Source organism: Cololabis saira, chromosome 18 (assembly GCF_033807715.1).
Source record: "Cololabis saira isolate AMF1-May2022 chromosome 18, fColSai1.1, whole genome shotgun sequence".
Lineage (NCBI taxonomy): Eukaryota > Metazoa > Chordata > Actinopteri > Beloniformes > Belonidae > Cololabis > Cololabis saira.
In genome coordinates this window covers 32,622,954-32,639,250 of record NC_084604.1, presented here as the reverse complement: position 1 = coordinate 32,639,250, position 16,297 = coordinate 32,622,954, and the positions used below count along the sequence as shown (strand labels likewise).

At 38.7% G+C, this 16,297-nt stretch overlaps 1 protein-coding gene and 1 long non-coding RNA gene across 3 annotated transcripts in view; one reads left to right on the top strand and one right to left on the bottom strand.

Moving 5' to 3' along the window:
- The window catches only part of plcb1l (phospholipase C beta 1-like), a 186,982-nt gene that overhangs the window by 137,186 nt on the left and 33,499 nt on the right, over positions 1 to 16,297 (top strand). The window contains exons 15-28 of one of the 2 annotated variants that reach the window (XR_009784478.1): positions 313 to 399; positions 2,109 to 2,179; positions 2,648 to 2,744; positions 3,860 to 3,944; positions 4,262 to 4,386; positions 4,487 to 4,641; positions 5,674 to 5,838; positions 6,613 to 6,712; positions 7,581 to 7,685; positions 7,775 to 7,890; positions 11,197 to 11,335; positions 11,444 to 11,497; positions 12,600 to 12,809; positions 14,742 to 14,910. Coding sequence is in view for 1 of the 2 variants with exons in the window: in XM_061746295.1 (XP_061602279.1) it covers positions 313 to 399; positions 2,109 to 2,179; positions 2,648 to 2,744; positions 3,860 to 3,944; positions 4,262 to 4,386; positions 4,487 to 4,641; positions 5,674 to 5,838; positions 6,613 to 6,712; positions 7,581 to 7,685; positions 7,775 to 7,890; positions 11,197 to 11,335; positions 11,444 to 11,497; positions 12,600 to 12,819; positions 14,742 to 14,910 (1,688 nt within the window). In the remaining variant the exon portion in view is untranslated. Of the gene's footprint in view, positions 1 to 312; positions 400 to 2,108; positions 2,180 to 2,647; positions 2,745 to 3,859; positions 3,945 to 4,261; positions 4,387 to 4,486; positions 4,642 to 5,673; positions 5,839 to 6,612; positions 6,713 to 7,580; positions 7,686 to 7,774; positions 7,891 to 11,196; positions 11,336 to 11,443; positions 11,498 to 12,599; positions 12,820 to 14,741; positions 14,911 to 16,297 lie in introns of both variants that reach the window. The other variant, XM_061746295.1, reaches the window with a different exon arrangement.
- The window catches only part of LOC133464381 (uncharacterized), a 35,589-nt gene continuing 31,593 nt past the window's right edge, over positions 12,302 to 16,297 (bottom strand). Inside the window, exon 4 of the long non-coding RNA XR_009784479.1 lies at positions 12,302 to 12,784. This is a non-coding gene — a long non-coding RNA (uncharacterized LOC133464381). The remainder of the gene's footprint in view (positions 12,785 to 16,297) is intronic.

Sequence of the window (16,297 nt, the reverse complement as noted above, 5' to 3'; positions counted from 1 at the left end):
CTCCTCATCCTGACTGTGGACAGTCTTAACGCTGGTACACACTGCCCTCTGGTGTTAGTAAAAAGGTACTGCGCCCCCCTCTTAACTGGCGCCCGCTTGAAATCTGAGCTGGCTCCACTTATGCTGACACATATTCACACAATCAATAACCAGTGCAGGAGCAGCAAGAATTAGCTTTCTGTGTTTTGACAGCTTAACAGTAAAAGACCTCTGTTTAAAGGTATTTTGATAATTAAATCAAACTGCAAGGCGAAAGTGGTGGACAAACAAAATAATGGCAAATTGAGAGGAATTCCTTTGTTTCCTTCACAGGTTCAACCAAAGAGGAGGTGGCAGATTCCTCGCAGCCCTCCGACGGTGCTGAGCTGAGCCTGAGGCCGCAGGGCAGAAAGTCTATTGGTGAGTCATTTCTACAGACTCAGACCTTTAGACCTCATTAGGCTGGAGCTGTAGGTCACTCGGACTGCTTTTTTAATAATTTCCTTTGTCAGTGTGACCTCAAATTCAATGGTCGATTGTAAGTCAATCTTTCATTTCATTATGTGGGTGCAGAAGGTGGATCATTTCCACCAGTATTGAAGTGTATATCATCTGTCCATGAGCTCAGGGAGTTTGGACCTGTCAGCATAAGTCTCACAGCCTCTCCACGTACCAACACCACATCTGACCACACGGAGGCCCATAGACCCGCTGAGTTGACAAAAAAGCCATTAATATTATTAGAAAAATAAGTGGGGGGAGTCCATAGACTGTAAAATTGATGGACAAAGCATTAGGTAGCCCACTGTATGTCAATCAAAGTTAGCTTTCCTCCCTGTTGCTTTAGCCAAACCCTGTTGAAATATCTGCAGAGCTGGCGTCAGACATTTACAGCAGGATGTCAACTCGACGACAAAATCAAAAATCACCGACACTGGGTTGATACAAACAAGAGGTTGTTTCACTAAGCATGGTGGCCTGACGATTACAGATGAGGAACTGATAACAGCTCGCTATTGGCTGAGGCAACTGTCGATCAGTCATATTAGAAATAAATGTATTGCTTTATATAATCTCTCCTGGCGTGGTACTAAAATATCCACCCCCATCAAAGTTGTCATGGGTGTAAAATCAAAAATCAAACCACTGAGACTAAAACGTTTTTCTGAACCAGGCTGTAAATATGTTTATTTCTGCTCTAAAGTTAGATGTTTAAACATGGAGGTCAATGGAGATTATCTCGCTTTTGGAGCCAGCCTCTATTAGAGGTGGGTGCAATTCATCGATGTGTCGATGCATCGCGATGCGTCATGTGACGATTTGGAATCGATTTCGTTTACACTAAATAAATTCGATGGAAGTACATATCTTGTTTACTTGAATTAATGAACTCATTAAATCCAGGGCTTGACCGTTTTCAGTGTTTTCCGCCAATAGAGGAGGCTCTCATGCAAGTGCAGCTTTCCCTGGTCAAAGTTAAGTAAGTCAAAGAGCAAATGTTTACATAGTCATGAAATAAATGATTTTGTGTCTTTGAAAAATACATGTCAAATGTTCAAAAAACCTTGTTATTTACTTAATGAGTGTTGTTAGAGGAACTGAGTTAATTGATTGGCTATTTTACAAATGTAGCCACAGATGAAGACAAAATCAATCTTGTATGGAAAAAAGCATTAAAAATCCCAATAATCGAAGAATCGAAGCTCCAATAATCGAAATCGAATCGTGAGGTACCCTTGTTTGCACACCCCTAGCCTCTATCGGCCAGTTGAGGAACTACAAATAATCTTTGTTCAGCATGAGACTCAACCCGGAGGTTAGATGGTTGTAGCTTGGGACAGTCCAGCATGTCTTGTAATGCCACTTTGTCCCACTAGAGGTGCAATTTGCTGTGTTATGAACTCACTTCAGATATGCTGCCCCCATGTGGCCAGAAGTGGTATTGCCACACGGAGTAGTTTGAATGTTGCTTTTTAAATATAATGGAGGTAACTTATCCTGAACAAAGATTTTTGCAAGGCTATATACTTTCAAACCTGTTATTTGCACTGGAATTGGGAAAACGTCAGTAAAATATAAAATTAAAGTATTTCTGTGTGATACACTTGCATGTATAACTTGTGTTTCAGGTGAGGTGGAGGCTGAAAGCGACGATGACGACGATGATGATGATGACTGTAAAAAGGGTTCAATGGATGAGGTGTGTTCATTTGTCTGTTCGAATCTTTATGATAACCAGCACTGACTCTGTTTTTTTGTTTTTTTGTATATATTCTCATGTTGTAAATTTTGATAACAGCTATTGATAACAGTTCTCTATGAATGAATGTTTGAATGAATGAATGTTCTCATGAACAATGAGGCTTTTTGAGATTATATCATGCATATAATTCTTCTCTTCTTGTTATAAATATATGTAAATATTTACATTCGATTTTAATTTATGGCTTTTTCAATGATTGTAGACAGTTTTTTTGTTTGTTTTTTTATTATTCTTTTATTCTTCTATTTTATTACTTGTATTTTGCACCGTGGGTCAGAGAGGACTGTAATTTTATTGGTGCTGTATGTTGAACATATAGCATATTGACAATAAAGCTTGAAATTTAAAACTTGAAATCTCACTGCTTTGTATCAATTAATATTGTATGCGTCTGTTCACCTGCAGGGCACGGCTGGCAGCGAGGCATTCGCCACAGAGGAGATGTCCAACTTGGTCATCTACATCCAACCTGTCAAGTTCAACAGCTTTGAGGCTTCTAAAAGTATGTAGGAACATTAAACATTAATGCGTGTAGTACATCTCTGACGGGGGAGTATAAACTGACAGTCAGTTGGCGTCTGTATTCCTCGTAAAGTACATTGGCCACGCTATATGGAAATGCATTTCAGTGCAGATGAACGCAAACACCACCGCCACAGGAGAGAAGTTAACTTTGGTTGTTTCTTGACATTAGGATTTGTGGAATATGTGTGTGGAGCTCTAAGACAACAAAACAGAACTATTGTATATGAGGAAAAAGGAGGGGTCTCAGACATGATAGGGGCAGTGCTCGAGTTGTAAAAAAAAATCAGGGGGGATGGTGGATTTTATCATATGGGGACAGATCATTTGTGCTGATTACAAATAATATAATATATTACAAATAATAGCACTGACCAAAACAGCTGCAGAAATACTGCAGGAATGACATAGCAGCAGTTAAATGCAGCCTTCTGTAAGCTTTAAATATCCACTGGGCTTACATCAAATACATCAAAACACAACAATAAAAAACACTTTTCTGAACTTATCAATATGACTCTGTCCTTCACAGGATAAGTAAAATGGATCACTGCAAAAACCCAAAATCTTAACAAGAATATTTGTCTTATTTCTAGTTAAAATGTCTTTTTTTAGTAAAAAAAAATCTCATTACACTTAAAACAAGACTCATCACTGGAAAAAACAACAATTTTCACCTGTTTCAAGTAGATTTTCACTTAAAATAAGTAGAAAAATCTGCATGTGGAACAAGATTTTATTGCTTGTAATGAGAAGATAAATCTTGTCCCACTGGCAGATTTTTCCTACTTATTTCAAGTGAAAATTCACTTGAAACAGGTGAAAATTGTCAAATAAGTTATTTTTCTGGTGTTATTTTTCTGGTGATGATGTTTAAATAGCAGTAATACCAAAATCATTGATGAATTGACATAAGGGATGGAAAGGGGGGATGGCAGTTTTACAGGGGGGATGATTTTGACCGTTTTTATTTCAGGGGGGGATGCCATCCCCCCTCATCTCCAGTACTGGATAGGGGAGTTCGTATAGTATTGTAAGTGGAGGTAAAGTGGAATACTTATTAAAACAACTTTTTCACTTTCCCCATTTGTACAGAGATCAATCGCAGTTTCCAGATGTCGTCCTTCGTGGAGACAAAAGCTTTGGAGCAACTGACCAAGTCTCCCGTGGAGTTTGTGGAGTATCCTTTTGGATCTTACAAAAGTGGAGGTTTCTAAAAACCAAACAGTGGTTCATGCAACTTTTGTGATTCTTTTGTTCCTTGTTTAGCCTCTGATTCTGTAGAATGACTTTATTCTTCATTTAGTTCGACTGGGGCTCAATGAGCTCAGCTTGTCTGCCTCTTTTGTCACTCGTCCTCAGTGACACTTTGATTAATAACAGCAGTGATCAGATGACATAACTGGGTCTGTTGACATCGTTTCTGCTGTTATAGTAGAGTCACTTGAATCTCCTAGTCTAGATTACGCAGGTCTGTCCTCAACCAGCTGTGCTCAGATACAACAAGCTGCAGCTGAGTAGGATCTACCCGAAAGGCACTCGAGTGGATTCGTCCAACTACAACCCTCAGCTCTTCTGGAACGCCGGCTGTCAGCTCGTAGCTCTGAACTTCCAGACCATCGGTGAGGGAACATAGCCAGAGACATTTTCTTCAGATGTTTAGCTTAATTAACTCTTTTTATTTCATGTCAAATGAAATGTCATCCCGTGTACCCGCTGCAGATCTATCGATGCAGCTGAACCTGGGCATGTACGAGTACAACGGGAAATGTGGCTACAGGCTGAAACCGGAGTTCATGAGACGGCCGGATAAGCACTTTGATCCTTTTACCGAGAGCACAGTAGACGGGATCGTGGCCAACACGCTGTCGGTTAAGGTGTGTGTGTTCATGTTGATTATGTTGTGCTTGTGTAATTCTTTCTGTCATCATGTTACAAAACTGTAGAACAGTAATTACTCATGGAAACACCAGAATGAAAACCTTACTGGAGGAGAGGCATGGTCCAGTTTAGAAGTGCTTATGTTTAGGCCTGTGTTGAAAAAATCAATTTCCGAATTCTAAATCGATTCTCATATTAATTCCTAAAAAGCGATTCATATGTCTAAAGATCGAATTTTTTTTTTTTTTTTTTTTTTTTTTTTTATGTATTTTTTTTTTCATCATTACAACTTTTGGTTATTTTTTTGTTTATCCCCAAAAAATGAATGTTTTGTTGGACACGAGAATAACTGGTGCCATATTTTTGCCTTTAAATATGTTTAAAGGTATGAAAACATTAAAGTGTTAAGTTATAATTGCATAAATTGTCTATATTTCATTACTTTATATACTGTCTTGGGGTTACATTTGCAAAAAATGCTAAAAACCAAATGCTAAAAAATTAAAAACCAAAATAAACCGAAAATGGAACAAATAAAAACGGAATGTGGGGAAAAATAAAAGCGATTTCATCCGTCTCTGTTTCCTCCCTGGATCTGTTTGGTAATTCTGACCCACATGATGTTTCTGAAAGCAGTTCTATCAGCATTCTGGGAGGTGATTGTCCTTACAGCATCATTAGCTGCCAATACTTGCTGTTTTATCTCAATATAATACTAGTAGTAATATTTTGCATAACTACAGTCATATAATTCATGCAACAGCTCAAAAAATAGTTTTAATAACACTAACCCAAATCAATATCGGAATAGAATCGGATCAAATCTTGATAATCGATTCTGAATCTTAAGAATCGGAATCGAATCGATTCTTGATATTTTAATCGATCCTCAGCCCTACTTATGTTTTAATGTCAGCCTGGATCTGGGTTTGTCCTTCCTGGGTGTGGGCATGCAGCGTTTACACTGCTCGTGTTATTTTACTTTTTTTTTTTTCTCTCTTTTTTTTTTTTTTACATTTTCCTTCCAGATTATCTCGGGTCAGTTCCTGTCAGATAAAAAAGTAGGTACGTACGTGGAGATTGACATGTTCGGCCTGCCGGTAGACACCAAGAGGAAAGCCTTCAAGACCAAGACGTCTCAGGGCAACGCCATCAACCCTGTCTGGGATGAGGAGGCCATCGTTTTCAAGAAGGTGAAAACTGGGGGTTTGTGAATGTTTTTAGGGGACAAAAACAGAAAGGTTCATGTTGGGGAAATTCTCTTTTGTTAAATTGGCTTGCTGCCCCTCCCATTCACAGCCATTTTCTCTGGTACAAAACGTACCGAACCAAGAAAGAACCACAGTGGAGCAGAATGAGTGACTGCTTGTCTATTCAGTGGCGTCGAGAGGTATTTTCTTCTGCACCCCGTTAATGCAGCCCCTCAAACATAGAAGCTGATCTTACTCTGAAAATATGCAATGGACTTTTATAAATACTTGAAAGATTCCTATTCTCCATTTTTTTTAATTTTTAGATCAGCAGGGTTGTTCAATAAGTGTCTTCACTGGTTTAAGATATCACCCAGATCACTTGCAATGTCTTCCTTAAGCACGCTGCTTCTTTTCTGACACATGTTTAAAAGTGTATGGTTCAAGCATAAATTCCTCCAAAGGTAAGCTGAAGCTGTAAATCTGATCCCTCGTGTGGGGCTTTTCTCCAGATACTCTAGTTTTCTCTCTGAGTCAGAAAATATGTATTTTAGGTTAATTGGTGGTTCTAAATCACCCAAAGGAGTGAGTGTGGGCATGTGTGCGGTTGTTTTGTTCGTATGTGGTCATGTGATGGACCGGTGACCCGTCCAGGTGTATCCCTGCTTTTCACACAGAGACATGCATATATGTTTATTCATAAAAGTAAAGGCTCTTGCAGTCTGTCACCACATCCTGTAAAGTATTTAAAATGACGAGTGCTGATATTCTGTCCAGGTTGTCCTTCCCACGCTAGCTTCACTCAGGATAGCCGTGTTTGAAGAAGGAGGGAAGTGTATCGGCAACCGAATCATTCCTGTTTCTGCCATCCGTCCAGGTAATGTTGCCTGTCCATCTCTTCCTGTGAGCCAGATTGAGAGAAAAGAGAAAGTATTTAACTCTAAAATGTAGGGCTGGGCGATATGGACCAAAAGTCATATCTCGATATTTTCTAGCTTTTTTTTTTTTTAGCTTTTTTCTTTAATTTTTTATAGCTGAATGGCGATACCCGATATATATTGATATTTTTTCTGTGACATAATTGAGGTTTCCCCCAAAGCATTATAGCATAGCATCTCTGTTAGCTTCATTTTATTCTGAGGCAAACCCTTAAAAAAAGCCTCGTGCCAAATGTCACACAGGTTCCTTTATTAACAGAGGTCTGCACAATATCAAAATGTATAAAACAAATGAAATAAAAATAAACTGCCTGCATATATAGAATAAAAATGCTTCTTGAATAAAATAAAACAAATATCCCTTTCCTGCATAACAATTAAATTAAAATACACTGTGCAATTAATACAATGTAGACAGTAACGGGCAGACTTTTCCACTGAGGTTGACAGTTGTGCAAATAAAAACATTTGTGCAAATCTCAAATAAAACATTCAAGTCAATTTGTCACAAAATAAGCTATATCAAAATCATAATTTATTTTTTAAATTTTTTTTAAATCGATATAAACGATATTGTCTCGTACCATATCGCGTTTGAAAATATATCGATATATATTAAAATCTCGATATATCGCCCAGCCTTACTAAAATGTATATAATACCTTAAAAGGATGTATGGAAAACATCAAGATATTAAATGGCGGAAAATAATTGGTTGAGAATCGGAACATCTAAGATTTTTGTAAATCTTGACTCAGCTTACTTAAATGTTGGTTAAACTCTTTAATTTTGGCTCAAATCCTCCAGGCTATCACTACATCAGTCTAAGAAATGAGAAGAACCAGTCGCTGACGTTACCCGCCCTGTTTGTGTACGTGGAAGTAAAGGACTATGTTCCTGACACGTTTGCAGGTAGGTGTCAGACAGAAAGAAGGGAAGGTTTGATGAGGATGCTGATCCTGCGATCGGCGGTGCGTAACCGTTTTCTTTCTGCTCCCCAGACGTCATCGAAGCCTTGTCCAATCCCATCCGCTACGTCAACCTGATGGAGCAGAGAGCCAACCAGCTGGCTGCTCTCACTCTAGAGGAGGGGGGAGAGGAGGAGGTGGATAAAGAGGTGGGTGGATGCTGACGCTGTTCTCTCCATCACACCTGCTGGTCTTCCCACAGAGGTGACTGCTCGTTCATGAACAATCACCTGATCAGCCGCTGATGGAGATTTAAAACGTCGCAAACGAGTTTTGTGCCATCGCTTCCACGAAAGAGAGTAAAGTTGTGGGTGTGAGTGAGTCAGTAGAGGGGAGTCGTAGAAAGTAAAGCAAGACGGTTCAGACAGAAATGTGACAAAATAACGAAGTGCGACAGATTAAGGTGAGGGTCAGGTGACGCTTGGCAACGAGGACGAGCGCTCTGAGCCAGCTGGGAGATGTCCCCTGGGTCTCCCCAAGGACTGGCTGGATATGTCCCAAAGAGCTTCTCAGAGAGGCATCCAGGGGGCGTCCTAGACAGATGCCTTAGACCAGTGTCTCCCAACCTGGGGTCCGGGCCCCCCCTGGGGGGGCGCCAGAGATCTCTGGGGGGGCGCGAAACTTTGTCTGCTTTGAGGATATGCAGTTGTAAAAATTATATTTACACATGTTAAATAAATAAAAAATCATAATAACACACATAATGGAATACAGTAATCCAAGTCTGTATAAATCCACTTAGAAATATATTTTGGTCATTTTAAAATACTAAGTTATTTATCAGGATAAAAACTTAAAAACGTATTATTATATCATTATTCAACATTTAATCATACTACTACTCCGACAGGTTGTTAAAGGAAAAATGTTAAAAAAATGTTGCTCTCATATTAAAAGAGACATTTTTCAGAAATATTTTTATGTCTTTGCAATTATTTTTTTTGCGTATTTCATACATTGGTGACACAAAATGAAGGTGAGAAAAACAAAGTACAGGGTAAACAAAAGAGAAATGTATCAAAAAAACATAATTAATGTTCATTTTTTCAATTAAAGGTTTGTAACGAATCACTTTACTCTTTTGGTGCTAGTATGTACGGGTGGGGGGGCCTGGCTGGTCTTAGACACAAGTAGGGGGGGCTCCATGGAAAAAGGTTGGGAACCACTGCCTAAATGTACCGTCAGGGAGATGTATCATCGTAAAAGAATGCATTTTATGGGGGAAATGTACTGAGATAGACACGTGGAAGAAGCACACCTTATTTACCCATACCACTTGCCCAATAGATGATGTCACATGACACATGTTTTAAAATTATTATGATATAAATAAGCATCTTACTCAGTCATGTTACTGCCCTTTTGTCACCTTATCTATTTTCAAATTGTCCTCCAGTTGTTTTCTGATTTTTTCAGTAACGTTTCCAGCTTTTTGCCCCTGTTTCTTTTTTTTTCTTTTTTTTAAATGCATTGCTGCCATCAAACTCAAAATTAGCCAATATCGTCCATGAAATATTGTTTATGTACTAGTGGGAATATACATATGGGTTTATAAATATAAATATGGGTTTGTGACATTTGCAAATCACGGTTTTTGTTTTTTATTTACATTTTAAAGCGCCCCTTAACTATTTTGGACTCAGACTTGTATCAGTACTCTGTTACAATACATTACTGCTTACTGTGCCTAGGGTATGTTGTATATTTCACTGTGGTTTAACATTAAATAATAAATAAGTAACAGTGGAAAAGATTGTGTTTGTTGTGGTGACCCCTCCCCCCCCCCCCCCCCTTATATAATAATACGATATAACGATTATATATTATATAATAATATCACATTATCATTATGGCCTTATATAATAATACAGTGTAATAACTAAAAGATTTTCAAAACAGATTGTCTTTTAAGTCGCAGGTCATTTGGACAAAAATGGATACAAAAATGTCTACAGTTCTCTAATCAAAGCTAAGAGGAGGAGATAAAAGGGTTAGCGTCTGCAGGATTTTTAGATTAAAAGCCCCGGTAATGCTCAGTCACTGTTAAACTATCAAATTAAAGTTCCCCAATGTTAACACGAGTTTACAAGGGCGATGTGATTCATGTTGGCATTCCAAAGTTAAGCAAACGGTTGCATTACTTTTCTCAAAAATTCATACTGTAGATGGAAAGCAAGGACGTTATATGCAGAGCTGAGACAAATTGTAAGGAGAAGATGAAGGATTAGAGGTGAAGCAGAAGGGGGTTATCTGAGGTCATTAGTGAAAGAAGGATCCTCTTTATCTGTTTTGTCAGTTGATATGATTACCAGCAAGGATCGCTGACAGAGAGATGCTCCGTGCTGTGGCTATGGCAACAGTAACAAAAGGAGGCTGAGTTTGGAAGGCAGGCCACAGTGTGGAGAGTTGAGAGAGAAGTGAGCAGAGAATGAGAGGGGAAGATCTTGTTAGCGTGAATGCAAGAAAGATGATTTAGAGATACATTATCCTGCAGGAGATATCGGCATACTGTAAGCGGGATGTGCTGAGCCTCGAGTCCGGAAGTCATGCTAAGAGTGGGTTACCAAAGTTATGTCTACCATCTATCCTGCAGGACTCAGGTGCGACAAGTGGGATCGAAGATGGTCTATTACGGGGGTCGGCAACCCGCGGCTCTTTAGTGCCGCCCTAGTGGCTCCATGGAGCTTTTTCAAAAATGATTGACCTGTTTTTCTTCTTTTTTTCTTTTTTTTTCCCTCTTTTTCTATTTTCTTTTTTTCCTTTTTTTCTTCTTTTTTTTCCTTTCCTTTTAAATCTTGACATTTCGACTTTTTTTCTCAAAATTTAGATTTTTTTCTCGACATTTTGACTTTTTGCACGAAATTATGACAATTTCATCTACATTTCGACTTTTTTCTTGAAATGTTGACTTTTTTCTCGATATTTCGACTTTTTTCTCGAGATTTTGACTTTTCTCGACATTTCGAGTCGATATTTCGACTTTTTTCTCAAGATTGTACTTCAACATTAATCTCGACATTTCGATTTTTATCTTGAAATTTCGACTTCCGATTTTTTTTCGACATTTTCACTTTTTTCTCGAAGTGCATAATGAAAAAAAAATCTTCCCCCAGTTATAACTAATATAGAAACATGCAGCATGTGCTGCCTTTATTCTAAGGCTGATACAAGACTTTTCATTTTTTGTGTTTTTTGTGTTTTTGGTCCAATATGGCTCTTTCAACATTTTGGGTTGCCGACCCCTGGTCTGTTAACTCTGTAGTTAAAAAAAATGTAAAGAAAAGCTTTTCATATGTGGTATTAGGCCGCTCAGTTTTCATGGATTAGAGGTTTGAACTTGTGTAGTTTTACTGCATTGATCGCTCTGTGCCATCTTTAAACCCTTTGTGGAGGTCTAAGTGCAGAGTGAGTCAATGAGTTTGATCAAGATGTTTGGTTTTCCGTGTGTTGAATAGGTGGAAGCAGGAAGTGACGCTCCATCAGAGTCTAAAGTGGACCAGAGGGCAGCGTTGCCTGCGGAGAACGGACTGAGCCACACGCCCATCATCGCCCCCAAGCCGCCCTCACTGGTCGGCCACCAGCCTCAGTCTGCAGGTACTCTGTCTGTCCACCGCTCACCCCGACTGCCAAGGCTGTGCTGGGAAAGGTACATCACTTAAACCATGTAACTGACTGGAAACTCCAACTTGTTTTGACAAACAGGGTCATTGAAACCGTCAGTGAAGACTGAAGACATCATACAGAGTGTTCTCACCGGTAATATGTTGTCTTTTTTATAACTTGAGCTTCTATCTACCCCATTGATTAAGTGTTACTGCTCTTATAGCAGGGGTGTCAAATGTGCGGCCCGCGGGGCGCATGCGGCCCGAGAGAGATTTTCATGCGGCCCGCGAGAAGTTTCCAATGCAAAAAAACTAAATGTTAATTTACTAAAAAGAAAGGAATAAATAATTGCCATGAATCGCAGCATATCCGATAATATATTTCTTCTACAAGTCCATCGTTATTACACAAAGAGAGCAGTTTTCAACATTTTTTTTGTTTTCTAGAATGCATTTGCCGATTTTATTTCTTTTTAGACGGTCGTTTATTTTTATTAACTGACTACTATTATATATTTTCACAGGAAAAATATCACTGCTAAAAAAGATGATAGAATATATTTATTCAGAGAATTTCAGTTTTGAATACGAGGATAGTGACAAAGTAAAACAGTTAAAAGAGAAGTGCTGAATTTTTCGGCACACTGGCGTAAATATCCACGCCAATTTTTTTAAATAAATACACTTAATTGTACTGGAAAAATCTCTAAATCACAAAGAAACACTCTCGGATGTAATAAGAAAGATTTTGCTTTTAATTAAATTTCCTATAAAAAAGCAAAATATAAAAAAAACATACTTGTTTCTGTTTATCTTTGTAAAATTATATTAAAGGTATCTTACGTAATTTGAAAAAAAACAAGAAATTTCAAGAAAAGATCCTGAAGAAATATATTTTACATAATTATAGTGTAAACAAAGTGCATATTTCCTTTAAAATTAACTAAACTGATATTGGATTAGATAACAATAGTAAAAAAAAAAGAATTAGAAAAATTATTATTAAAGTTATTTTGAAAAATTGGTCAAATCCGGCCCGCCAAGCAAAATGAGTTTAACACCCCTGTCTTATAGGAAAGTTTTTAAGCAAAAGGTTGTGGCAAGAATGGTTGACATGTATTAATTATTTCCCACATTTATTAGATTATGAGTCATAATCAGAAATATCCTTAGCCCAGGAATCAGAGTGAATTTAAAGAAGTTGATGTCCTGCAAATTAGTTTCTTCGTCTTTCCCTTTGGGCGCTGGCATCGCAGAGCTGGAGGCTCAGACTGTCGAGGAGCTGAAGCAGCAGAAGGGCTTCGTCCGGGAGCAGCGGAAGCAGTACAAGGAGATGAAGGATCTGGTTCGGAAACACCACCGCAAGACCAGCGAGCTGATCAAGGAGCACACGGCTCGCGTATCCGAGCTGCAGAGTCAGCAGCAGCGCCGGCGCAGCGCCCTGCAGAAGAGCCACAAACGAGATGGTAAGAAAAGGTAGGTAGCCCTCCGCTTCCTCCGTTCAGACTGTCATGCGCTTGTTTTCCCCTGTTTCCCTCAGCCGTCTGCAAACAAAGTCCACCAAAGAAGAAACAGCTAAGAGACGGTGTAATGTAACCACGGTAACCAGCAGGTCACATCTGGAAGTGAGCACTTTCTCATAGGTATTAAAATGACTTAAATGCCATAAAAACAGAAAAAAAAACCTCTCAAGGTGCTGCAGTGGCAGGTATTCAATAAACAAAGAACATTTTCAGAAGAAAATACAACCTATCCGAACAAAGACGAGATCTGCAATCATATGAGAAATGGCAAGTAATCAATAACATGATCCAAGTGCAGCACTTAGTGAATTAACCCTGATGAGTCACACACAAAGGATATAAAGTTAAACACAAGGGATTCTACAGAGTACAACAGGAATAAATTTTATTTATCCTTTATTTATCCAGGAAAGTCCCATTGAGATACAATATCTCTTCTGCCAGGGAGTCCTGTTCAAGATGGCAGCAGAAAAATAAATTCAGTTTCATATAAAAGAAAATACATACAAGGACAAGTAACTTTACAAAAAATAAAAAAATATCAAAACAAGAAACAAACTAACATAAAACATACAAGGATCAGAAAGCTAAAAAGAATTCATGACAAGAATGACACTTGATTAAAAACAATGACATTGTTCTGTGAAAACTGATTTTAACATATGTTTGAACATGTTAATAGAGGGTAAATATTTCAAGTTGAGTATGTGTTGTAGCTCATTCCAAGCTTGCGGTGCATAAAAGGAAAAGGCCGATTTACCCAACTCTGTTCGAGTGCTTGGGACCTTGAGGAGAATTTTCTCTGATGATCTGGTGTTATAGCTACTAGAGTAATATTTTAATAAATTGGATATGTACAGCGGTAGTTTACCCAGTAATGCTTTTGCAATAAATATTAACATATGTGATTTTCTCCTTAGACTCAGTGAAGTCCATTCAACCATTTGATACAAATTACAATGATGTGTACGTGCACTTGAGCCAGTTACAAACTGCAAGGCAGCATGATAGACTACATCCAGTTTTTTCAAAAGAAATGAAGATGCATGCATGTAAATGACATCACTATAGTTTAATACTGACAAAAAGGTACTTTGTACCAATCTTTTTCTAGCAACAAAAGGAAAACATTTTTTTGCACGAAAATAAAAACCTAACTTTGGTCTGAGCTTTTTTAGGAGGCTATCAATATGAACATCAAAGGTCAACTTATCATCCAACCAGATCCCAAGGTATTTATACGAGTTAACCCTCTCAAGGTGAGGGCCATCTAGTGTTAAGATCTCACAATCAGAATGTAATGACCGGGAACGCGTAAAAATCATGTATTTAGTCTTTTTAGAGTTAAAATCAGTTTTAATTTAAGAAGTGACTCCTGCAATATATTAAAAGCAGACTGCAAGGAATCCATTGCCTTTTTTACAGATGGTGCCAAAGTGCATATAATTGTGTCATCTGCATAGAGATTTAGATCTTTGCTGGATTTAGTCCTAAAATAAAAAGGAATAAAAAGGTGTAAAAGAAAAAGGTAACAAAATAAAACCTCAAAGTTCTGGTGCTACATGCAGAGGTTTCCCTCCTCAGAAAGGGAAGAAGGTTGCGCTGTGTGCAGAATACGAAGCAGACCTGCTCCAGGCCTCAGAGGGACGTTCAGATGAACGCAGATTAGTGCTGAGCTAGCAGCGAGGACTTGAGCCGGTCTGGACCTCGCAGGGCCACTGCAAAAGCTCAACAAAGCAATCCAAGCAAATAACTTTGGCAGTGGTCCCTTTCTCTGTGTTTGAAAGAACTTCAAGGACATCAAAACTTATCTCCCCCGAGAAAGTGCTCTGCAAACGCATGCATTAATGCGTGCACCCGTGTGTCTGTGTTCAGCCGCTCAGAACAATCCCTGTCGACGCTGGACCGGGACCTGCTGGAGCTGGACCAGGAGTGCGGCCAGAGGCTGGCGGAGCTGAAGGAGCAGCAGCAGCAGCAGCTCCTCACCCTTCGCCAGGAGCAGTACTACAGCGAGAAATACCAGAAGCGGGAGCACATAAAGCAGGTACGCGCGTACGCAGCGCTCCAAGCAGCAGGGGGTCGGCCCCAGTACCAGGAGTCTCATTCTGCGTTTTACTTAACACAACTTTATTTTCAAGGGACACCGCAGTTACACTTTTCTTTAATCAACATCGGATCCCAGGAGTACTTGTGTACCTTTTTTTTTTTTTTACTATTCAGTTATTATGGAGAAACTCCCCTGACAGTCCAATCACTTACACTTTTTAAGACCTCAAACTAGGCCTGTGTTGAAAAAATCGATTCTCCGATTTTAAATCGTTTCTCATATTAATTCCTAAAAATCGATTCATATGTCTAAAGATCGATTTAAACAAAAAAAAAAATATATATATATATTTTTTTTTTTTCATCATAACATTACAACTTTTGGTACTTTTTTGTTTATGCCCAAAAAAGGAATATTTTGTTGGACACGAGAATAACTGGTGCCATGTTTTTGCCTTTAAATATGTTTAAAGGTATGAAAACATTAAAGTTTTCAGTTATAATTGCATAAATTGTCTATATTTCTTTGCTTTATATACTGTCTTGGGGTTACATTTGCATAAATGTTAAAAACCAAATTCTCATAAATGGGGAAAAAATAAAACCGATTTCATCCGTCTCTGTTTCCTCCCTGGATCTGTTTGGTAATTCTGACCCACACGATGTTTCTGAAAGCAGTTCTATCAGCATTCTGGGAGCTGATTGGTCCTTACAGCATCATTAGCTGCCAATACTTGCTGTTGAATCTCAATATAATACTAGTATTAATATGTTGCATAACTAGACAGTCATATAATTCATGCAACAGCTGAAAAAACATTTTTATTAACAGTAACCCAAATCATTATCGGATCGTGATAATCGATTCTGAATCTTAAGAATCGGAATCGAATTGATTCTTGATATTTGAATCGATCCCCAGCCCTACCTCAAACACTTTAAATAGTGAAATGCTTTTCATAATTTAATCTCTGGAAAGATTGAGACATAATGACTAACTCTAAGGGCTCTGTGACTGATTTCTACGCCGTTGTTTCTTTTAAACTCATCACTAGTGAGTGTTTTTCGTTTACTGCTGGTAGCAGTGTCCCCACCTAAACCCGACATGTGAAGCTACTTCATGTAAACAAGAACATGCTGTTTATTGCGCTGAGAAAAACAGACGCCAGAGACACACGGATGGCGGCGTGCCCCGGCTTGTCTTGGATGGATAATGTGCTGACAGTCTCCTGCTGTCCTCCGGCTCGGCAAAGCCAGCACAAACAAGTGAACGCCGCAACAATATCCAGGTCATTCGCCTGTAGAATCTGACAGGCATCATTTCTGCCGCCCGTGCTCACTCTCTGCCGCGTGGTGTGGAAAAATGAATGTGTTCCGGACCAGTG